At 35.6% G+C, this 26,168-nt stretch overlaps 1 protein-coding gene across 5 annotated transcripts in view; it reads right to left on the bottom strand.

The window, feature by feature from the left end:
- GALNT13 (polypeptide N-acetylgalactosaminyltransferase 13) overlaps positions 1-26,168 on the bottom strand; it is a 574,171-nt gene that overhangs the window by 490,129 nt on the left and 57,874 nt on the right. For all 5 annotated transcript variants that reach the window (XM_057551814.1, XM_057551815.1, XM_057551817.1 and 2 more), the window contains exon 3: positions 18,318-18,563. In XM_057551814.1, coding sequence (XP_057407797.1) covers positions 18,318-18,459 — 142 coding nt within the window. In that variant the 5' untranslated portion in view covers positions 18,460-18,563. The remainder of the gene's footprint in view (positions 1-18,317; positions 18,564-26,168) is intronic.

Here is a 26,168-nt window from a genome sequence, read left to right as displayed (position 1 = left end):
AGATTTACGCTGTGTACCTACTATAAAGAGTTACGTGCACATATTATGACATAGCTTCCAATTCATTGTAGCTCCTTTTGTCATGAGAAATGAGAACTTCAAATTATGAAATAAGACAATCACTCCAGTAATCTGCTTATATAAGTTGGTAAAAGTTTATATAGTCTCAATATTTCTTAACCTTTTTTTTCTAGCAGAGGTGACTTTCTGAAATATGTATTCCTACATAACTCTAAAATATTTTATTTTTAGCTTTATATTAAAGTTAAAAAGATGGAGAATTGTATTTGCGATAGTACCTGAACCAGAGATGAAGACTTCTTAATATCACTGTCAGTATCCTGACTGAGCTACTTTGTGATTTGGGACAAGCCATGTCTTCACTCTTTCTATGCTTTCAAGACTATGGAACATTTTAAAAATGGTTCTTAGTGGTTGTATTCATTTTCTAGGGTTGCCATTAACAAATTACCACAAACCTGGTGGCTTGAGACAACAGAGATTTATTCTCTCACAGTTCTGGAGGCTAGAAGTTCAAAATCAGGTTGTCAGCATGGCCATGAGCCTTTCAAAAGCTCTAGGGAAGAATCCTTCCTTGACTCTTCCAGATTCTGGAATGCATTTCTTGGCTTGCGGCAGCATAACTCCAATCTCAGCCTCCATTTACACATGGTTTTCTTCTTCCTCTGTGTCTCTCTCTGTCTACTCTTTCTCTTTGAAGGACATGGTTCATTGCCTTTAGGGTCCACCCTAAGGCAGTAACTCTCATCTTAAATACTTACATCTGCAAAGATCCCATTTCCAAACAAGGTCACATTCTAAGGTTCCAGGTGAACATGAATTTTTTTCAGACATTATTCAACCTATTAAAGCAGTTATGAAATATTCTACCAATTTATATAAATTAGCATATATATCAAGGCACAAATTTTTATTAATGTTATAAAGTTATATGAAAAAGGAAAATAATCATTGATGCTTCCAGCTGAGTGAGTGACAGACAACAAAGTGGTTTGAGCAGAGGAAAGGCATTATCTGACTTAAGTTTTAAAAGAATCACTCTGGCTGAACTGTTGAGAATAGATTATAGGTGAGCAGGGTAGAAACAGGGAGGCCAATGAACTGGTGAGAAGTGCTTGAATTCTGAATATATTCAGAAGGAAGAATAAATAGGATGTGTTAATATAAAATGTGAGAGAAGGAGAAGAGTTAAGAATGACTAAGATTTTTGGCTTAAGCAACTGGAGTGCCGGAACTGCTAAAAACTGAGGTAGAGAGGACTGCAAGTCGGGAAGTCTTTGGTGGAAGATTCATAATTCAATTTCAAACACAGTAAGTTAGAGAGGTCTCAGAATCCAAAAGAATATATCTAGTAAGCCTTGGTTGTAAATATCTAAAAATTAAGATAAACGTGTGAGCTGGATTTATCAATTTTCAAGTTGTAAAATTATAAGATGGCATATAAAGCAATGAGATCAGATTGGATGAGATTACTAAAGAAGTGAGTATAGATAAAGAACAGATAAATCCAATCCCATTTTCTGAGCTACCTCAACATTAAAAGGTGACATGAAGGGAGGACACCTGCAAAGGAGATTGAGAAGGAGCAGTCAATGAGGTAGAAAATCAGGAGAGTGTGATACCCTCTAAGACAAGTAACAAAAGTATTACAAGGCGATAGGAATGATTAAGGTGTTTCGGATGTTATTCATAGTCAAGCAAGTTACGAGTTGAGAATTGGCCATTGGATTTAGTAAGAGGGAGGAGGTAAGTTGTCTTCATAAAAAGTCTTTTTGGTGAAGTCATAGTGGAAAGAAACTGATTGGAGTAGTTTATATATATATATATTTTTTTAACATCTTTATTGAAGTATAATTGCCTTACAATAGTGTGTTAGCATCTGCTTTATAACAAAGTGAATCAGTTATACATATACAATATGTTCCCATTTCTCTTCCCTCTTGCATCTCCCTCCCTCCCACCCTCCCCATCCCACCCCTCTAGGTGGTCACAAAGCACCGAGCTGATCTCCCTGTGCTATGCGGCTGCTTCCCACTAGCTATCTATTTTACATTTGGTAGTGTATATATGTCCATGACACTCTCTTACCCTGTCACATCTCACCCCACCCCCTCCCCATATCCTCAAGTCCATTCTCTAGTAGGTCTGTGTCTTTATTCCCGTCTTGCCACTAGGTTCTTCATGGCCTTTTTTTTTTTTTTTTTTCCCTTAGATTCCATATATATGTGTTAGCATACTGTATTTGTTTTTCTCTTTCTGACTTACTTCACTCTGTATGACAGACTCTAACTCCATCCACCTCATTACAAATACCTCCATTTCATTTCTTTTTATGGCTGAGTAGTATTCCATTGTATATATGTGCCACATCTTCTTTATCCATTCATCTGTCGATGGACATTTAGGTTGCTTCCATGTCCTGGCTATTGTAAATAGAGCTGCAATGAACATTTTGGTACATGGCTCTTTTTGACCTATGGTTTTCTCAGGGTATATGCCCAGTAGTGGGATTGCTGGGTCGTATGGTAGTTCTATTTGTAGTTTTTTAAGGAACCTCCATACTGTTCTCCATAGTGGCTGTATCAATTTACATTCCCACCAACAGTGCAAGAGTGTTCCCTTTCCTCCACACCCTCTCCAGCATTTATTGTTTATAGATTTTTTGATGATGGCCATTCTGACCGGTGTGAGATGATATCTCATTGTAGTTTTGATTTGCATTTCTCTAATGATTAATGATGTTGAGCATTCTTTCATGTGTCTGTAGGCCATCTGTATATCTTCTTTGGAGAAATGTCTAATTAGATCTTCTGCCCATTTTTGGATTGGGTTGTTCGTTTTTTTGTTATTGAGTTGCATGAGCTGCTTGTAAATCTTGGAGATTAATCCTTTGTCAGTTGCTTCATTTGCAAATATTTTCTCCCATTCTGAGGGTTGTCTTTTGGTCTTGTTTATGGTTTCCTTTGCTGTGCAAAAGCTTTTAAGTTTCATTAGGTCCCATTTGTTTATTTGTGTTCTTATTTCCATTTCTCTGGGAGCTGGGTCAAAAAGAATCTTGCTGTGATGTATGTCATAGAGTGTTCTGCCTATGTTTTCCTCTAAGAGTTTGATAGTGTGAGTAGTTTATATTTAAAAGCAATAATTCAAAACAGTGAGTTCAGAAAATTCTATTAAGATAATTTTCTCTTAACTTCTTCATGAAGATGTCTGAAGTCTAAACGATACAGCACATGGTTGAGTGGAAGGCCCGGCATACAGTAGAAAATAAGCAGTAGCTCTAATGATGGTAAAGATGTTGTTAATTATGCACACAAAACTTCTAATTCTATAGGAGTGCCAATCTCCTCAACAACAATTTCTCACCTCCAGGAATCTATCTTTTGAGATCCAGTTTATATCTCATGTAATAATGAGTAAATTAGGCATGCCCAAAATGGGTACATTAATAATGAAATAAATTACAACTCATCAATTACACTAAAGAAAACGACAAAACTACAATAGAAACATACTACACAGCAGCAAATAATGAAGACAGTTATAAGTGAGGAACTAATAAAGACTTTTGATACTTTTTATCCTCCCTTTAAAAGCTAGAGGGAAACAAATTATGATGTATGAGATAGAATATTGTACAGCCAGTAAAACTGTTTTAAGGAATATTTGATGTGGCAGGAAAATGTCCAAAATATAAATTCAAAGACTTAAGCAGAATATAAAAATGAAATAAAGTATGATCCCTATTAGAAATATAAAGAAAAAAACCAAAACTTTAATTATAATAATCTATATGTGGTTCGCTTATAGGTATATTTATATCCTTTCTTATATTTTTCTACATTGAAAAAACATTTTTTAAATAAAGATTGTGCGTTACTGTAACTTGAAAGAAGAATTAATCTTCCAAAGAGGGAATCATGTATTATATTTAAGGGATTTTTTTTTTTTTTTGGTTGTGTTGGGCCTTCATTGTTGTGTGCGGGCTTTGTCTAGTTTCAGAGAGTGGGGGCTACTCTTTGTTGCGGTGCCCAGGTTTCTCATTGTGGTGGCTTCTCTTGTTGCGGAGCATGGGCTTTAGGGCATGCGGGCTTCAGTAGCTGTGGCACGCGGGCTTAGTTGCTCCACAGCATGTGGGATCTTCCTGGACCAGGGCTTGAACCCGTGTCCCCTGCATTGGCAGGCAGATTCTCAACCACTGCGCCACCAGGGAAGTCCTAAGGGATTTTTAATAATAACAATATTTGTAAAGTATTTTTATTTAAAGGAATAAGATTTTGTTTTGAGAACTATTAACTTCAGGTAAATTAGGGGTCTTTTTGCACTAATTTCTTTTTGTAGAGTTTTCTATGATTCCTAAAGCATTTTTTTAGTGCAGCTATTTAATCCTCAAAAGATGGAGGAAGTGAGATTATGTTTGGATAAGACTTCTAGTTAAGGCCAGAGCCATGATAAAGTCCAGATCTTCCAACCACAGGACGGGTGTTCTTGCCACTATACTATTTTATATCCAATATCCCCACTCATTATACCAACTCAATAGAATCAGTGAGACAGACCTATAAGAAAACTCATGTGAAAGTACTTCCAAAAAGTATGAAACAAAAAAGATTAAGGATACTGGTTCTAGTAATGCCAAATGTAATTTTTAGATGAATATTCTAGCACATTTCCACAGCCTGATTCTATTTAGAAATATGGTGAGATTCAATGATAACACAATACTTTCCATTCATTTATCATGAAAAAAAATCATAAAGTTTAGATACAGAGAAGAGTAGGTCTGCTCCAAGCCTCTCATTTTATAGATCAAGGCACAGTGATACAGGGAGAGGGAGACACCCTAAAAGTAGCAAAGCCAAGATTAGAACTATAATGTACTCATTTTCCTGACTACAGCAGTTTGCAACTTGTCAAGTGTTTCATCAGATAATATAACACTAAATAATTAAAATAGTTTAACTCTGGAATACTATTTAAAATCGTATCATTTCTAGTCATATGGAAAGGAATCAACAGAATCAAATAATTAGACCATATAAAGATCTTGCTAGATATAAAGATTTTCTACATGTCAATTTTAACATTACAAATCAGTAATGAGAGGAAAGACATCACAAGTAATTATTGAAAAAAATACATCCTCATTATTACACAAAAATAAAATACATACAGATCAAATCATTCAATGTGAAAAAAATTAAAAACAAAAACTCAAAGAATTTGTGAAGACAAGAACCTCTCAGTTTAGTCCTGAACAGGTCTTTCCTCCAATTACAGCCCAAAGTTTTATATTTATCTTCCTTTCCCTATGGAGTTTACTGGTACCACCAAATGTGTCATAGTTAGAAGCAGAATTTTACCAACACCCAGATTCTGTAATTGCTTAATGTATTCTACAATGTCTAATATATCACATCTTTTAAGCCTTCGTCCATTTATCTTTACATTTCAAAACTCTGAACATGAGGACAGCATATATTTATGTTCAGTATTTAATAGTAAAATTTTAATGTAAATACAATAAAACATAAAAATGTAAGTACAATAAAACATAAAAATGATTTTTAAAATTGTGATTAGAAAGTACTCTAATTAGCAAATGTGTTTTAAATTAAATTACAAATAACATGGTGAGATACGTATTCTCATATATTGATAATGAGATGTGAATATTAGTGGCCTTTCCAGGAAGTCATTAAAAATGTCTATCAAGAGAATTTTAAAAATATGTACACCTTTAAAAAATAAATCCCATAACCAAGAATACAGCCTAAGAATATAATCAGCAATATGTTTAAAATTGTTTAAAAACAACTTCCTAAAAATGTTTATAACATTATTTAGTGGTAAAAAAATTAGGAGCAATACACATGAAAATTAATGAAAGGTAGTTAATTATGGAAGTTATGATAAATACACATGATAAAATATTACCCATTAAAACTATGTTTTGAAAGCTATCTCATGCAGGACAAAATGCTCATGCTATATTGATCAAAAAAGTTTAAATATTAAATTTTATTTTAGTATGGGAAATTTCTGGGTGGCATTCCACATTATTTTTCTTCTCTTTATTTGTATTTTATATTTTACTACTATAATTATTTATTAATTTTATTATCAGAGAAATAAATAGTACTTTTTTATGTTAATATGATAAATTAGATTAGATTTTTCATTTGCCTTCAAGTTAAAATATCTAAAGAAGATTTGGTTAGTAACAGTTGGATACTTTTCAAGTTATATAACAAATTTTACATCAATTCTGTATAATATGCAATGAATTCTAGAAACTAAACTCAAATAATTATAACTAAATCATACATATAAGCAATAGAAAAACCTATAGATTCATACTGAGAAATATTACAATGAAGTGTTGTTCTTATTTCTAAAATCCATTCCTTTCTTATCTTCAAGGAACAAATGTTTCTGGAACAGCTGAGTTTTTATTTTGAAAAAATATAACCTTGACTCTCTTCACATCATACATAGAAATTAACTCAAATCTTATAAACTATAACCATAAATCTAGAAGAAATACAGAGTGGCCTCGGCATAGGCAGAGATTTCTTAAATAGGATACTGAAAGAACAATAAAAGAAGAAAAAAAGATACACTGGACTTCATCAAGATAAAAAAATCTCTGCTCTTTGAAAGATACCTTTAAAAAAATTTTAAAAGGCAAGCCATAAACAACCCAATTACAAAATAGCCAAATGAATCTGACCAACACTTCATAAAAGAAAACTGGCCAAAAAAAAACATGAAAAAAATCTCAATATCACTAGTTATCATGACACGCAAATTAAAACCACCATGATGTATCATTACAAACTCACAAAAATGGTTAAAATTACAAACACTGACTAGGAAGTGTTGGCCAGGATGTGAGTAACTAAATCTCTCCTATGTTGCTGATGGGAATAGCAAAGTCTAACAACTTGGGAAAACAGACTGGCAGTATCTTACAAAATTAAAATACATTTAGCATATGACTGAGCTCTACCACTCCTTGATATTTACCCAAGAGTTGTAAAAACATATGTCCACATATGTAAACAAAGATTTGTGTACAAATGTAGCAACTTTATTCACAACAGCCATGGAAAGAATGGAAATGTCCATCAACAGGTGAAAGGATAAACAAATTGTAATATATACATACAACAGAATACTGCTCAGCAATAGAAGCTCTGATACAACGCAAGACACATTCTGAAGGAAAAAAAGAGAGTCCCTTGGCTATACATTTGCCAGTTGGGGCTATAAATCAAACTACATAAGCCAATAAAAAGTAAAAGAAAACGTTTGGACTATGTGTGTAAACAGTAACAACAACAACAATATGTTTGCCATGATAATTGAGTTATTTCAAGTTGCTTAATCATCCACCTATACTGGATACTCTATTATCATGAGAACATTCAGAAAGTGCCACGCTGCTTGTGCATTTATTCTTCATTCATTCAACAATTATTAATTGAGCACCCAGGATGAGTACCTGTCTCTGCTGCAACACAGCCCTTTAGTGACCATGATTTCCAGTGGGTAGAGATAAAACTTGTCCATTTCCATTTTACTGGTGGACTATTTGGTAATACGTTTTGTCCTCCATTCTCTGCTCAGTCTACTCTAGTCTTTATGGAATTGAAAATTAGATCTTGTCCTCAAAAGGCAGATATTGGCTTATTGATGTTTTTTCTCTTTATTTCATATATTCTCACTCCTCCTGATAGCACAGCATTGATATGCTGACATTTCATTCATACAATTCTGAATTCCTTTCTCCCCCTCTAAACGTGAAAATAAGAGTGATTATTTTTCTAACCCTGGCTCTGACACAATCAAGCACTCAAATGTTTGTTGAATGGATTGTCTCATTTTATTTCATACTAAATAAGTAAAGATTTTGAAGAGTTACTTTTTTATACACTATCTAAACTTGATTTTACAAAAACAGAAAACTTTCTTGTTCTACCAGTTAATTTACAGAGCAAAGAATTTAAATGAATTAATATTCCATTTAGTTACCATCTAATTCAAGTGGTTTTAATTAATAAATAAAACTTAAGCGTCTGAGTCTCTGTCTGAATAAAGATAAAAAAAAATCTAGAAACAATAAATGCTGGAGAGGGTGTGGAGAAAAGGGAACCCTCTTGCACTGTTGGTGGGAATGTAAATTGATAGAGCCACTATGGAGAACAGTATGGAGGTTCCTTAAAAAACTAAAAATAGAACTACCATACGACCCAGCAATCCCACTACTGGGCATATACCCTGAGAAAACCATAATTCAAAAAGAGTCATGTACCAAAATGTTCATTGCAGCTCTATTTACAATAGCCAGGACATGGAAGCAACCAAAGTGTCCATCATCGGATGAATGGATAAAGAAGATGTGGCACATATATACAATGGAATATTACTCAGCCATAAAAAGAAATGAAATGGAGGTATTTGTAATGAGGTGGATGGAGGTAGAGTCTGTCATACAGAGTGAAGTAAGTCAGAAAGAGAAAAACAAATACAGTATGCTGACACATATATATGGAATCTAAGGAAAAAAAAAAAAAGGTCATGAAGAACCTAGTGGCAAGATGGGAATAAAGACACAGACATACTAAAGAATGGACTTGAGGATATGGGGAGGGGGAGGGGTGAGATGTGACAGGGTGAGAGAGTGGCATGGACATATATACACTACCAAATGTAAAATAGATAGCTAGTGGGAAGCAGCCGCATAGCACAGGGAGATCAGCTCGGTGCTTTGTGACCATCTAGAGGGGTGGGATAGGGAGGGTGGGAGGGAGGGAGATGCAAGAGGGAAGAGATATGGGAACATATGTATATGTATAACTGATTCACTTTGTTTTAAAGCAGAAACTAACACACCATTGTAAAGCAATTATACTTCAATAAAGATGTTAAAAAAATAATAATAAAAAAAATTAAAAAAATAAAAATGTATTAGTGCTACTCTCTTGCATATTTAATAAACAGCACTGCATTACCCTTCCAAACCTTATCTGATGATAAACACATCTTTTCTTTTCCAGAAACCTTCAACAGTTCCCCATTTCCTAAAGAACAAAGTTAAAAATTCATTTCCCCAGCACTCAAAGTCCTTTAAAATCTGTCTTTATCCTAACTTTCAACCTAAAATCTAGAAATCCCCTTTGAGTCTGACTCTGCCCCAATCAACCGATTCACTGATTTCTTACATCCTCATTTTGGGAAAGCCAATAGCTTTCCCCTGATAATTTATTCCCTCCTGGTACTTGCTCCCTCCCAATTTTCAAATGTCCACATAATTTATATCTGTCAGGGCCTCTCACAGCAGTTTACTTGGTATCTCTCTTACACCAGCCACCACTTTCTATCCTGTAATGTACATGTCATGTCTCCAGTAGACTGTGTGATTCTGAAGACAGATGTTCTATTTGATTAAACTTTGGATATTTCATAGTACCTAGCCCAGTACCATTGAATAAATGGATGCAAAAATTGTATCAATAGTTTTTATTAAAGTTTTGGGAAAAAACAGTGCTTCACTACTGTTCAGAACTTTTAATCAATCTTTGTAAGACTTCAGAGGCTTGGCCCCAAAGGAAACTGCTGAGGAAAATTGCAACCTAAATTAATTTGTATACTGTAGAAACTCAATAAATATAAAATTGCTAAAGTCTGAAAGCCTACCTTTCAGACGGGTAAGCCTGCCAGAGTACTTTTCTCCTAATCAAATAAGACATTTTTTTACCCAAGGTCGTGGCCACCTCCTTCTTTGTCCTCCAGAAATATTCCTATATGCGTAAATATTTTATAAATACTATATAAATGTCATGATTATTTTGCCTTAAAGGAGTCTAGGCACCTGAGTCAGGGACACTGCATAACACTGTAGTTCAAAGTGTGGGCTCAAAAGTCTGACAAACCAAGCTGTGAGCCCTTTCTTCCCTCTTCTTAGTTTTGCAACCTTGGGGAAATTAATTAACCTTTTCAGATCTCAGTTTCTTATATGTAAATGAGAATCATAATAGTACCTACCCTCAATGCCACTGTGAGAACTAATCGAAGCAGTGTATCTATAAAGCACTTGGCACAGTAAACCTCATAATTGTTCATTATTACAACTTATTTTTCTTCCTGACATTGCTATGTCCATGTGGACTGGAGACAGGCTCAGAGTGAATTATAAATAAAACTATGAAAGGCAAAAGCAAAATCAAAGGGCAAAATTGTATAAAGCCTATTAACTTTTGAAAACTATTTATAAACTTGATCGAAAATTATCTGGGACATACATGCCTTTAATCCAAGGTGACTGTCCATGTGTCCCACTTTTTGTATGACTATAAATATTATCACCTGAAGGTTCCAGTGGTCATCATAATTTATGCGGGGCAATTCCAATACTGACAGTGCATTTTAACCAATCACACTCTCCTACCCTCCCCCCAAAAGGTAAAGTCATATTTTTAAAAAACAAGAAAAATGTGGTGTTGTTAGGTTTTTTTTCTTTTTAATTAATTAATTAATTTATTTATTTAATGGCTGCGTTGGGTCTTCATTGCTGTGCACAGGCTTTCTCTAGTTGCGGCGAGCGGGGGCTACTCTTCGTTGTGGTGCGCGGGCTTCTCATTGCAGTGGCTTCTCGTGTTGTGGAGCACAGGCTCTAGGCACGTGGGCTTCAGTAGTTGTGGCACGCAGGCTCAGTAGTTGTGGCTCGCGGGCTCTAGAGTGCAGGGTCAGTAATTGTGGCGCACGGGCTTACTTGTTCCGCGGCATGTGGGATCTTCACAGACAAGGGCTCAAACCGGGGTCCCCTGAGTTGGCAGGCGGATTCTTAACCACTGCACCACCAGGGAAGTCCCAAATGTGGTGTTAGTTTTAACACTTTAATTCACAAGTTTTCAGTTTCCTCTCACACCTACTCACAGGAACTCTCCCCTGAAGCACTAAAGATTAATCAAACAAAATCAACAAATATTTACTGTTTAATAAATAAGTACATGGCTAGGCGTTAATGTTACAAGGAGATCATTTAGAAAGAAACAAAAGAGGGAATTCCCTGGCAGTCCAGTGATTAGGACTCTGCTCTTTCCCTGCCAGGGCCTAGGTTCAATCCCTGGCTGGGAAACTAAGATCCTGTCCCCAGCTTTATGAGAAGAAACCAGGGAGGGTCCCAGGCAGGACCAAGGGAAACGTGGAGGTATGGCATTGAGATTCCAGTCAACAATTCCACTCATCTTCTTGATTTCCGCCAATTCAGAGCAGCAGTGAAGAGGTCTTAAGGGATACAAGTGGATGAAAGTAACTTTGCAAAACCTTAAAATACCAGATAAGGTGATACTGTTTTATAAACGATCTGAAACCAGAATGGTCCCTAGGAAATATTTTCCTGACTGGGATTTATACATCCTACTAGACAGGGAGTTCTGGCTAAGTCTCTCTAGTGTCTCTGAGAATGAAGACAAGACACTCAATTCACATTTTCAGACTGTGTACTACATACTGGTATTTGAATGAAAGCATGGCACTTAAACTCCAGTGCAAACTGGCATTAAGTGATAACAAAGCCCTTTACTGAACTTGCATTGTAACACCCAACTCCTGTTCCATTGGTTGTTAAAATTCTGGCACTCCCTCTTAACCACACCGTGAAATCATAGGAGGTACTGGTCTCTGGCTCCAGCTCCTGGCACAGCGCTACTCTAACCCTTGTAATGTCCTACGTTATAAGAGCACCAGAAACATCTTTTGTTCTAATGTTTGGTCCATGACCCTGGTTCCTGACACGGAGCTTCTACATCCCTTGGAATTTCCTGGGATTAGAGCATCTAATAGGAGCATCTTTTGTTTTAATGAGGTGACTCTGGGTGGGCTCCTGGATAGCTCCTGGATGGGGCTGGTCACCAGAAAGACCAAGCCATGATTAGATGCTTGGAATATTCAGCTCTACCTCCCACCCTCCAGGAATGGGAGAGGGGCTGGAGACTGACTTGGTGATCGATCATATCTATATGATGAAACCTCCATAAAAATCCCAAAAGTATAGGGTTCAGAGAATTTCTGGGTTGGTCAACACATCTACATGACAGGAGGGTCATACACCCCAACTCCATGGGCACAGAAGCTCCTGCACTTGGGACCTTTCTGGACTTCAACCTATGTAACTCTTCATCTGGCTGTTCACACATATCCTTTACTATATCCTTTATAATAAACTGGTAAATGTAAATAAATGTTACCCTGAGTTCCATGAGGTGTTCTGGCAAATTATCAAACTCAAGAAGAGGTCAAGGAAACGCCAAGTTATAGCTGGTCGATCAGAAGTACTGGTGACAACCTGGGACCGGCGATCCGTGTATGAAGTGGGGGCATCCTTGTGGGACTGAGCCCTTAACTTGTGGGGTCTGGTGCTCACTCCAGATAGGCAGTGTCAGAATTGTAGGACACTCAGCTGATGTTGCAGAGAATTGCTTGGTGTGGGGGAAAAGTCCACACATCTGGTATTAGAAGTATTGCGTGTGTGAGTAAAAGAGAAACACAGAAGTGATTTCCCCATATGCTCACTCTGCCTCAGTTTCCTTATATGTAAAAGAAGAAGAACGTCTACTTCACATATTTTTTGTGAAAATTAAGTTAACATGTGTAAAGAATTTAGAACAATCATAGCTTATAATTATTTTTGTTATCATTGGCTAATGTACTTATCTTTGTCTATATACAAGCAACAACTCTTTCTTAGATGTTCCTCTCCCTCCCCTTTTCTTGAAGGTAAATTTTATTTCATTTCCCAAGTATGTGTAATATGTTCAAGATTCAAGATCAGTTAAAGAATTGCAGGTTCCTTCCCTTCATAACTTTAAATCCCTTTTGTCTTCTGTGATGATGAGAAGGCTCTTCTGGGGTTTCTAAGCAGACCTCTCCCCATGTCACTTCCACATCGCCAGTTCTCATAGCAGACTACACATTGTCTATGGACTGACCAAAAGCCAGATACGAAAATAGTTCATTTTCCATAGTTTTATTGAAAAAAATAGCTAGAAACATAATTCTTCATTTGGAGATGAGCATGATTTAAAACCATGACTCATATCCATTTCGTTTTACAGATGGTGACTGAGGCCCAGAGAGACAAATTAACTTGCCTGAGGACGTGCGGCCCTGGGCGGAGGAGGTGGAGGAGGACTCATTATGCATGGTGCTCATGCAGACTGGCCACGTGACCTCAGACGTACCCAAAGCGTTTGTGGGTGCACTGCAGCAGCACTGGTCCTTTTAAATACCTGTTCTCTCAAATAGCTATTCTAACTCTTCCAACTTGGGAGCAGCACCACTTAGTACTCCATACCAGTTAGGAGTTAGAAATATCCTTCAGGGCTTCCCTGGTGGCGCAGTGGTTGAGAGTCCGCCTGCCAATGCAGGGGACACGGGTTCGAGCCCTGGTCTGGGAAGATCCCACATGCCGCGGAGCAGCTGGGCCCGTGAGCCACAATTACTGAGCCTGCGCGTCTGGAGCCTGTGCTCCGCAACAAGAGGGGCCACGATAGTGAGAGGCCCATGCACCGCGATGAAGAGTGGCCCCCGCTTGCCGCAACTAGAGAAAGCCCTCGCACAGAAACGAAGACCCAACACAGCCAGAAATAAAGTAAGTAAGTAAATAAATAAATAAATAAGAAGGAAATATCCTTCAGTGCATTTTAGCTCTAAGTGGCCCCAGAGTGGCATAAAAGAGTTAACACACTCCCCTAACAAGAACTTATGTGACCCAAAAGCAATCCTCTAGAAAATAGGAAAAGGAAAAGGATTCAAGGGTCTGTATCTAATATTGGAACAAGTCTTTGTGCTCCCATGAAAGTCCCTAAAATAATCATTTTTTTTTACAGCATCGTTCAAAAATTTATGTATGAAATGATAATGCTGACTCAGAAGCAAAGATTTAATTATATCCCATATACTCCATTTAATAAGGAAGAGAAGAATGTAATCCATTTTAGAAAGAATAATGATGGCTTTTAAGTTTGATATTTAGAGTTTAATAATGTAGTCAACTTCCTACTGAACCGTTCCATTCAGTTGCCCAACACATGTCTCAAACTCAACATGTCCAAAATAAACTCAATATCCACCCTCAAATCGTCTCCTCCTCCATCTCCGCTCTCAGGAACCTGGATCAAATAATGCCCTGCAAGAAACCTGAGATCTGTCCTTGACATTTCCATCTCCTCCACCTGCCAGAGCCAGTCAAGCAAGCTCCCAGTATCTCAAATACCTCTTCATTTTACCCACTTCTCTCACAACTCACTGGCACTACTCCACTCTAAGCAGGCCTCACTTCCCGCAGAGAATTCACGAAAGGCTACCACAACTTCCTACCCTGCCTCCGTGAAGAGGTGGCTCTTCCCCAATCTAGTCTCCACATGTGATCTTTCCACAACACAGAGGTGATCATGTCTGCTGTCTTTTAAACCTCTTCAGTGGCTTCCCATTTTTTTCAAATCCATTCAGTGGCTCTTATTCACTCGCTTAGTTATCTGTATTAGGTAACAGATACATCAAACCCACATCCAAAACAAATCTAGGACCCTAATTACGCCCCACATTCAGTCAAAGTACTCACACCCACCCCATGCCACTGTTGCCCCCTACACATGACAAACGACATCCTAAATCCTATGTTCATAATTAGCTTTATTGCTTTATAAAAAGTCTTGTCGTATCTCTGTAGAGTCCTAAAGTGTGTATTTTAAATTTTTAGTTAGTTTTAGCTTTTCAAACTGTACCATGCCATATATCATCTCTGAAAGATATCAATATAACTTCTGTACTTACTATTGTATCATGAAGATTAATTCATACTGGTACAGGTTGCTGTAGTTCATTCATCTTGACTAAAATATACTATTCTATTTCATTTTATATCACTATTCATACATCAGCTTTTCCTTTGACTGACCTATGGATTATTTTCAGCTTTTATTTTTATGAACAGTAGCACTATGAAACATTTGTTTATATGGAAAAACTTATATCACTAGGAGTGCTGAGTCATCCATGAATTTTTTAGATTTCAGAGATGATGCCAAACCGTTATCTGAAGTTACTATAAAAATGTGGAGATGCATCACCTCTAACAACTGGTATTATCAGCCTTTTTAATTTTTGCCAATTGAATGAATATAAATATATCATTAAAGTCTTGGTCTGCATTTCCCTCATCACAATTAATGTTAAATATTTTTTCATAAGGTTCTTTTTTAGTTTTGTTATATTTGTTTCCTTTTCCAAGAAGTGTCTATTCATGTTTATTGCCCATTTTTTCCTGTTGGCCTATGTGGGCTTCTCTTACTAATAACGGGAGTTATTTATATATACCTGACAATAACCTCTCAGTTACATGTTCTTTGAACATCTTCTACAGTTTGTAACTTCCCTTTTTACTTTTTTTAAGGTATATTTAAGTGAATCAACTTTCTCAATTTTAATATAGTCAAATTTATCAATATTTTCTTTTATGGTCAATGATTTTGTACAGTGTTTTAGAATTGTTCCTTAATTCATGGTCTTATAAATGCCTATTATTTTTTCTGCTAAAAGTTAAGTTTTCTTGTGACATTAATATTTCCACAGTATATCTTGGTTTATGACATGAGTTAAGCAGACAGCTTTATCTGTTTTCCACCCAGATTACCATTTTATTTTCAGCTATATTTATTGAAGAGCTCTTCTTTCCCCCATTGATCTGTAGTGCTTCCTCAGTCATATACTGAATGTTCCAAACGTGTGTGTGTGTACTTCTACGGTCTCTATTCTGTTGCATTGTGCAGTTTGTCTACCCTTTGTGCCAATTACTACAGTCTTGATCACCAAGATTTTGTTAAGGAATTTGCCAAAAGTCATACAACTAATTCAAGGCGGAGGAGATGAGGACCAGGTTGGTCAACAAAGCTGGGCTTTTAACTGTGGGGTAATCTTGTTATACCACCTATGAAGCCAGAGGTCCTGATGCTTGGGATTTTTTTCTTTGCCCATTACTGGGCTATGTTCTTCTTCTTCTTTTTTTTTAAACTGAGATATAATTGACATGCAACTTTGTGTAAGTTTAAGATGTACAACATGTTAACTTGAGAGGCACTTAAATAATTGATGATTTGGTGAATGAATGAACATATCTCAAAAATTAATTCAGAGTGTATGCTAATATTGGGTATTTACAAACTGTTTAAAATTTAGAACTAGAAGGGATCTCAGAAAACACCTATTCCAAGCCCTTTGTTTTAATAATGGAGACACAAAGGTCCAGAAAGGTCAACTTTTTTGTCAAAAAAGCCTGTTTTTAACATATCTAGAACATGAAAGTTTCAGTCAAGTGCACTTTGCACAACATCACCTACCTGTAAATAAAATATTATTTGAAATACATGGCACAAATTCCTAAATAAAATAATATTCTGAAATAATAAGTAACAGTAGAATATGAAATTAAAAACCATAAAGCCTAACTTTCATTTTTTCAAGACAAATATTACTGTATAACATTAAATAAGTCTTAAAAATAAAGAGAGTATTGTTTAATTTTACAGTTTAAGTACATGGAAAAATTACTATTTTTGCCTTGCATCATTAAATTTTACATTTTGAGATTTGAAACTGAGCATTAAGCACTTAAATCAGCAAAACTGCTTTTTTGGTACTTCCAGAAAAGGCTGTCATAGTTTTGCTGAATCAGATTATAACATTTTTTGTGACCAATCTAGAAGTCTCCGTTCAACAAATAATAAAGTGATCATTCTAAACTGATGTGATCCATCAAAACACACTTCCACTTTCAGCCAAGCAGCAGCTCAACTGGTTCTAACAAAAAAACAAAAAAGGCTGATTTATTCTGGGATCCTAACCAAAGATCAGCAAATTAATCCCCATATTCATTTATCAAAAACTGATGGACTCATAAAGTTCTCCTCTTTGAATAATTCTAGTTAAAGGCATAAAAAATGTATGTAAACTACCTAAATGGGTCTAGGTTCTGTCAGTTCCAAAGTACTTTCTCTCAATTCTTTGTACTAGTCAAAAACTGTAGTGAGAGAATTAGACTCATTTTGAAAAGAGGAAGATAATCAGAATTTCTCCAATTGGGCCAGAGCATTATTGCAAAGCAAACTAAAGATGTCCAACAAACTCTTTTGACAAAAATTAATTTTTGGAAATGCTTTTCTCTGTTTCCCTAAACCTCACACAACTGATAGTATCAATGAAATTCATTTTATTAGCATATTTTGATTAATAAATAACCTCAAGAATATCTGTAACATTAAAAGCAGATTACATTCATTAAATAAATGCAAATCTCAAGTCAGTAATTTAGATCCACTTTTCCAAAAGATACAAACATATCAACAGGGACTCAAAGTTTACCTTTTGTCATGTCTATAAAGAAACACTTTGCTAAGTAGAGAATTAATGTAAATTAGATTTTTTTTTTAATGTTTAATTCAATGAGAATAAAACTAATTTCAAGCATGCTTAAGTACTTTAGAAGCACTCATTTACTAGGAATATTTTAGAAGTAAATTAATAGGTATTTAAGTCAACAGAAAGCATAGAAAAATTACTTGGAATAACTTCAGGAAATGAATCTCTATGACTTTACTTAATAAAACACCATTTATATAAATTATTATGTTTCTTTAGCATTCACTCTTATCTAGTCATTGAAACTGGTTCCTAAATAGGGAATATTGAGTTAAAGTGACTTTGTAATACACTTGAAATTATCTTTTGCCTTTAACATAGGGCAACAACCTGGTAGCCCACAGGTTAAATCTGGCCACCAACATGTGTTTTGTTAAAAATACATTGTGCCTTTTTCTTTTGCATTGCTTTTGGAAGTTTTAAGGGCTGTCATGTGTAGTCTCATTTTGCTACAATCCTCACCATCTCACTTCAGTAGTTTTCCTCTTTTATGTTATGTGCTTGGACTCTAAAGGCTTATGCTTCTGGAAGCCTAAATTTAAAATTCTGTCCAATTTGAATGTTCACTACAGTCACAAAACATTGGAATTATTAGAATTAGAAGGTACCTTAGAGGTTAGCTAACTCCTCATTTCTTCTGACAAGACACCTGAGGCCAAGAAACGTAAAGTAGCATTCCCATGGTTAAATGTACATTAATAGTTCTGCCCAAATGCACTTCTGAGTCAATAAACTTCTATTTTGAAATTTCATGCTTTGTCATGAGTCACCACCATTTTTATCGCTATGAAAGAAACATTTGCTTCATAAGCACTTACCCCTGAGGGCAGGTAGCAGGGACCTCTCCTTCTTGTCATCACATTTGTTACATTCACTGAAGTACAGGAGTAAGAAGACATCAACGAGAACCCACATCAGTGAAGTGGCTAGAACCACCTTGCAGTAAACAAACCTCCTCATGTCTTTCCTTGATTTCTAGTCAACACAGAGATCGGAGACAGATACAACTGTGACAAATCCAAGCCACAGGGGTGAACTCCAGGATAAAGGCAGGATGCATCCCACTGTATTACAAAAAAAAAAAAGAAGAAAAATTAATTATTGAACAGTTTATTTTGCATAAATGTGATATAACATGAAATATATGACTTATTTAATGCTCCCATATATACCGGCACTTGGCCTTCAAGTTCAGAATTAAAAGCTCAAATAAATGAAAGTTGTATGTAAGCCAGGTGGCTAAAATTCTAACAGCTAATCCTAGATCTGCCACTACTCTGCTGGGCCCTTGACAACTACTTGATTTCTTCAAGTTGTATTGCCTTTTTCTTAAAGTCCTTTCATGGTATTCTGTAAAGCACCAGGTTGTAAAATAGTGCAATTCTAAATTTACTGTGATTCAGCAGTTTTAAGGAGCCAATACTGCTGAACTAGAAATCATCCTGGACTACTATATATTGCAGTGGCTAAGAGCTGGACTTTATGCATAGATAGGCCTGGGCCTATTTACTTCCTATGTAGGGGAGACTTTCTAAGCCTCAGTTTTCTCATCTATAAAATGAAAATAATAATGCCAAACTTAAAGATTTGCTATGAGGACCAAATACGATAACACTTGCAAACTGTCCTACAGAACACATAGTTATTAATGTTAAGATATAAAACAAACACACACAAAAAATTCTCAGATTCTCAAAAAGGGCAATTACATGGAATAAGTCACCAGTTATTTAGACTTAAAAAGCCCAGCTGGTCTGCATAGAAAGTATCCACTACAAATGTGCATTTGAGAATGGGCAGTACAAATTCAAAGAAATTATCAGAGAATAATTTCAGAGGATAATACATTAATATAAAGTGACTTAAAATAACCAGAGCAAGAATTCTAAAGGCATGACAAAGACATGTGTGCAATTATTGAGAGATATTCAATACCATACACATATTTGTTTTATTTACACTACATAGAACAATAACTACCTGGTTAATTCATTTCTATCTATACAGTAACTATATCAAAATAAAAGTCTCATATAATTTGCTACATTAAAATAATAGAAACTGAAGTATATATTTATTGATGTGAATAAGATAAGTAACAGTTTTGACAGATATTTGAGGAAACAGCTATTAAATACAAAGATACTTGGACTATTTCAGAAACACTTGTCTCAAAATAAAAACATCAATGTACAATTTGCTGAGGCAGAAGTTCTTTAAATTAATGGCAGCTGACTTTGCATCATAAAGCAACACAAATGCTGTTGCCTGTTACAAATCTAACCAGACTAGTAACAAATTCAAAGTTTACATGAAGTGACAATTTAAAAAATTATTATAACAAAGACTCTACTTTCAATGTCTACATAAAATTTACATTTATTCAACATATATTTAAAACAGAAAGATACAAAATGTACAAATCCAAGGAATGCATGATATCTGAGGTTTATTTGTTATTTTTCTTGAAAAAATGGCATGCTAATTATTTTATTTCGTTTCAACTTCATTTTTCTGTAAAAATTATAACTAAACACTGGAACTCAACCTCTAAACCTGACGACAAGGGAAGGATTCCCATATATATATTTCCTGTTACTTTATGTATATTTCACTGAATATGATATTTGAAACAATTCAAGCTGTTAAATTTTCTGTCTTTCTTTGGTCCTAAGATGGAACAGGTGCCTTCAGTTTGTTGTAGAAAAAAGTCCTATGGAAAAGCATATATAGCACTAATGGTAACTAGATGGCCATTCCCAGATTTAGAAGGAATACCTTAAAATAAAATATCCTATAATAAAAATCTATATATTATATAAGATCTATATATTACAGGATCTTTTTATCATAAAGATCTATAATAAAAGACATAAAAAGAACCATCCCTGGCTGTGTCATAAAATGGAAACATGAGTTTAGGTAGGCATTTTGCCTCTCTGTGCTTCATTTTCTTTACTTATATTTCCTTCCCCATCCACCTCACAAACTTGTAAGGCTTAAGCAAAATAACGAATGAGAACATTTTTTAAAAGAAATATAAAGAATATTATTATAATAGAAAACCTGAAATCACTTAATATTAAAATGTCTAAGATAAGTCATTTCCTAATAAAAGCCTAACAGTAGAGGTTATTGAGAATTTAATTTAAACTTTAGCCATAATAGAAAGTGAAAATCACATCTTATTGCCACTTCAAGCATCACTCAAATTATTCTAACTTCATACCCTGGTACACCTATATGTCAAGATATTAACACTGAGAAAACTCTGACTTTACTATTTTATGTGATAAAACTAAGCTGCTGTAAACATTTTTATTTATGAAACAACCTTTCCTTATATATTTCAAGTTTTTAATTCTACCTACTGTGAAAACACCTCTACCTAAAACATACTAAATTTTGTCATTCTTTATCTGGTGGTACTTGTAAAATAGTAATCTCGTACACTGTTTCAATACTCCTCTTCATAAGAACAAAACTGATTGAGCAGAAGCATGGTACCATATACAAAGTAACACTAACCAACATAAGCACAGTTGGTGGCCCAGGTTTATTTAAGAGAATCAGCATCTGTATTATGTTTTTATTCCAGTAAGTCCCTATTTATTTGCAAACACTACTCTGTTTTCAAGCCAAATCCAAGTTCTGCAATATCCCTGGCTTGCCAAATCAGTGTGCAGCATGACTAACTTTGCATAAACTACAGGCTCTTCTATCCAAAAATACGACCCCTTTTCTAATCGTTTCAAAATCTTTTGAGCACAGTTATTCCCCTCTTTAAAAATATTTCTCTAGATAGGAAAACGTCAGGAGTTAGAAAGCTATCAAGTGCCATCTTTTTATTTTTTTTAATTAATTAATTTATTTATTTATATTTATTTTTGGCTGTGTTGGGTCTTCGTTGCTGCGCGTGGGCTTTCTCTAGCTGCGGCGAGCGGGGGCTACTCTTCACTGCGGTGCGCGGGCTTTTCATTGCAGTGGCTTCTCTTGTTGCGGAGCACAGGCTCCAGGCGTGCAGGCTTCAGTAGTTGTGGCACGTGGGCTCAGTAGTTGAGGCTTGCGGGCTCTAGAGCGCAGGATCAGTAGTTGTGGTGCACGGGCTTAGTTGCTCTGCGGCATGTGGGATCTTCCCGGACCAGGGCTCGAACCCGTGTACCCTGCATTGGCAGGCGGATTCTTAACCACTGCGCCACCAGCGAAGTCCTCAAGTGCCATCTTGCTAGTCATATTGCCTTTCCTTTTCTTCTTGCCCACTAGATAATGGTGTTAGCCAGAAATTCTGAGGTATTACAGAATTTTTGTTTGAAAATATACACCATTTTTACTATTCTATAAAAAAATGTATTTCAAATATAAAAAAATAAGATCTAAGTGAAGCTTAGGAGTTTGGTAACTATGTTTTTAAAATAAGAAAGAAATTTTTGTTTTTAATTAGGAAGTTATCACTTACCCGGGGAATCTACTCTAGTTGCTATTAGACATATTTTTACTGTAGCCAAATATTTTCTTTTGTAGAAAACTGCATAATAGGTGCAAATTTATTAAATCTGTTTTATGAGGCTATACTTGAGGCTGCCCAAGGATGAAGCTCGTGGAAGACTGTGGGCAGTACTTCCAGAACTTGCAGGGACCCAACACACTTTAAATGTTTTAAATAGCTAGGCAGGAGCTTCTGAGAGCTGATGACTGAACAATTATGCAGTTTGGTTTAAGGACTGATACATCTAGTGAGTAAGCTTTGAAAAAATACCCTGAATTAGTTACAGGTCTTATTGACAGAAAGTCTGATCTTCACATGAATGAAGATTTAAAATTCAGGTGGGCTAGAGGAATCTATCTGCAGCCTAAACCAGAGTCCACCATAAAAACCACTGTAAACCGTAAAACCCATGCCACAAGGAAAGATACACTAAGAGACAAAGAAGCAGTCAATGATAATGTTAAATGAATGCCTCATGTGGAAAGATGATGGAAAAGAAGAAAAAAAAATTACTTCACTTGCATTTAAACTAAGGAAATTTCAAATATTCATAAAATTTGACTATTAGGATGAAACCAAGCATAAGACCTACGACTCTATATTGCAGAGTTACAATGCCATGATCTGAATCGGGATTCCCACACTCACTAATTGTAAGGCTTAATTCAAGTTTCTTAGATATTCTATGCCTCCATTTTTCTATTCACAAAATATGAACAGTAGGCGCTACCTCATAAGACTCTGAGTATCTAATGAATTAACACACATAAAGCTCTTATAACAGTGCCTGACACATAGGAGGAGTTCAATATACACTAGTTATTATTAGTAGTAATATTATCATCATGAACAGCATAGAAAGAACAAGATAAAAAGAATGAGAATTCTCTTCCCCAATCCTTCTAGAAGCAGTATATGTTCAGTATGTATGTTTAGGGGGTCAGGAGACAAGATGAGCATCACAAATATATTCAGTATTTAAAGTATATTTATATTAAATTGAAAATGTATTTAACGTTAAATATATTCAATATTTGAGCATTACAAATATATTTTATATTTAATTATGAAAAATATATTTAACAGATGTAGTTGCTGATGGAGTATGGGTTACACAGGATTTTACAATTGTCAAAACTCATTGAACTGTACACTTAAGATCTGTGCATTTCACTCTATGTAAATTATAGCTCATTTTCTTAAGGCAAAACCAAAATGGTTATGTACCTATTATATGATTCCCTGATTTAATGACATTTTGATTAACTAAAGAAATTATAGTCCAATTGCATCAGATAAGAGTGCTTCTACTTATGACCTTTCTGATCTCATTTCTTACCAAGTGACCAGTCCCTTTTCTCTGCCCACTGATATGGTCATAGCTCCCTGCTCTTACTTCCTTCAAATCTTAGCTTCTAGCACACGGAGAGCTTTCCTACCAACCTATATAAAAGAGCACACAACTTAATCACTCTATATTTCCTTAGCTCACTTTATTTTTCTCTTGGTACCCATTAACAACCTCCCAGCATATTAAAAAAAGGTTTTTTGTAATTTGTTTATTATTTGTCCCTTTTTCTTAAATAGTAAGCTGTATGAGAACAAGGCTTCATATCTCTTACATATGCCCTCTCTCACTTCAATATATTTAAATTTTAAAACTCCAGCAGTGTTTTATGTGCAGAATTGTACTCCTCCCTCCCCCCAAAAGATTCATATGTGAAGTCTTAACCCCCAGTATCTTAGAATGTGACTGTATTTGGGGATAGATCCTTTAAAGAGGTAATTAAGTAAAAATAAGGTCATACAAATGGGCTCTCATCCAATATGACTGGTATCTATCTAAGAAGAGGTTATTAGGACACAGACACACACAGAGGAAAGGCCATGTGAAGACAGAGAAGGTGGTCATCTACACACAACACAGAGAGGCTTCAGAATGACACCAACTCTACTGACACATTGATTTTGGACTTCTAAAATCTGTGAGAAAATTAATTTCTGTTGTTTAAGTCACCCAGTCTGTCATACTTTGTTATGGCAGCCTTAGCAAACCAATACACTGGTTAAATTTAACTTTCCCCTACACCACTCCTACATGCAAACAGATGAACATGACTAGAAAGAAACCCCAAAAATATGCTGCCTGTTCTCATTTTAAATCTATGAATTCACACTGGACTTGCAGTGCCTGGCAGCCATCCTGCAATAGTTCTAGTCAAATCAATCTCCATCCCTCAGATAACATTTGCACCTTGTTTGCCTTCAGACTGCCATCTCCATACTATTTCCTCTCAGCTCATCACTACATGTATTCATTTAGCAGAGAAGATATAAACAATCAGAAGAGAATTTTGCATACTGCCACGTGGAGTGTATCAACTTGCTGGTTCCTATTACTGCCACCCCTAAATCTGCAAGTCCAAGTGTGACAATGGAGGAACTATCCTTTTAGGAGTACAACACCCTCCGCTCCCACACATTCACAAATTTTACAGATGCACTTGTCTCTTTTGCACCAGTTTTTCTTCTCGAATGAGTCATTTCTATCAATACAAAGATGCTATATGGAAAATCATCTTAAACCAAGTTGACCCCACCCACATTCCTCTTCAGTGATCCTTCCAGCTCTCTGCTCACCTATAATGCAAAATTCTGCAAAGAATTATGTATAATCACTGTCTACACATCCCATATCCTTACCCTCCCATTCTCTTTTAAACTCAACAGGCTTAAGCTCCTTCCACTATATGGAAAACATATTGGATACAGTCATGGCCAAGTCCAATTGTCAATTCTCAATCATCTTACAAAACTCCTAGGCAGAATTTGACGTAAATTAGCCAAAATACTTTGTACTCTTTTCTGGCAACTCTTTTCTTTCACATCCCCTATTTGATCTTACAGCAAATTCTGTTGGCTCTACCTTCAGATTTAACACACTTCTCACCAGTTCCACTGCTGCCGTTCTAAACCAAGCCACCATCACCAACTTGACATATTGTTTCAACTTCTTTTTTTTTAAACATCTTTATTGAGATATAATTCACATACTATTAAATTCACCCATTTGGTGTACAATGCAATGGCTTGTAGTATAGGCACAGAGTTGTGCATCCATTACCACAATCAATTATAGAACACTTTCATTACCTTGAAAGAAAGCAACTCCCCTTTGCTATAACCCTCCAACCCTCCCATTGCCCCTAGCTCTAAGTTACCACTAATTGAGTTTCTGTCTCTATAGATTTGCCCATTCTGAACATTTCATATAAATGAAGTCATACAATATGTGGTCCTTTGTGACTGTCTTCTTCAGTTAGCATAATGTTTTCAAGACTTTATCCATGTTGTAGGATGTACCAGTACTTTATTTCTTTTTCTTGACAAATAATATTTCATTGTATGGATATATCACATTTTATTTATCCATGTAGCAGTTGATCCCCATTTGGGTTGTTCCCACTTTTTGGCTATCATGAATAATTTGGTGATGAACATTCATGTACAAGTTTTTATACAGACATATGTATTTGTTTCTCAAGTATATACATAGGAGTGGGATCACTCTATTTTCTTAAATACACCCCCATAGAAATTCTCCACACAGAAGGCAGTCTGATCATGCTAAAACTTAAGTTTGATCAGATCTCTTCTATGTTCTGATCATTATTGACAAATGGCTTTTTTATCACATTTAAAGTAAATTCCAAATCCCTAACTTCGCTATAACACAAACAAATCTGGACCTTGACTACCTTTCAGATTTCATCTTCTAACTCTCTCTCCTTTACTTAATGCACTCCAGAATCTTTGTGCTTGAAGTACCCTCTAGAACGCCGTTCCCCTAAGTAATCCAATGGCACAACCCTTCACCCTTTATTCAGATCTCTGCTCAAACATCCCCAGAGTCTTCTTTTCTGGGCCAACTTATCAGAGATAATGCCCTTCCACCATCTATGCAATATACTTATGTGGTTTATTCGGAATACATATCACTAGTACTTGTTAATTTATTTATTGCCTGCTTCCCCCCATGGAATTATGCCTATTATTCTCTGTGTTATCCTTAAGACAACAAAAACATTTTCTGGCACAAAATAGGTGCTTGATAAACACCTGTTAAATGAATGAATGCAAGAAGGACCGAGAAGTAAAAGGTCTGGTAAAAATGTGGGGAAAA

Source organism: Balaenoptera acutorostrata, chromosome 8, assembly GCF_949987535.1.
Source record: "Balaenoptera acutorostrata chromosome 8, mBalAcu1.1, whole genome shotgun sequence".
Lineage (NCBI taxonomy): Eukaryota > Metazoa > Chordata > Mammalia > Artiodactyla > Balaenopteridae > Balaenoptera > Balaenoptera acutorostrata.
Note: the sequence above shows the minus strand (reverse complement) of the source record. Positions and strands in the feature narration are given on the sequence as shown.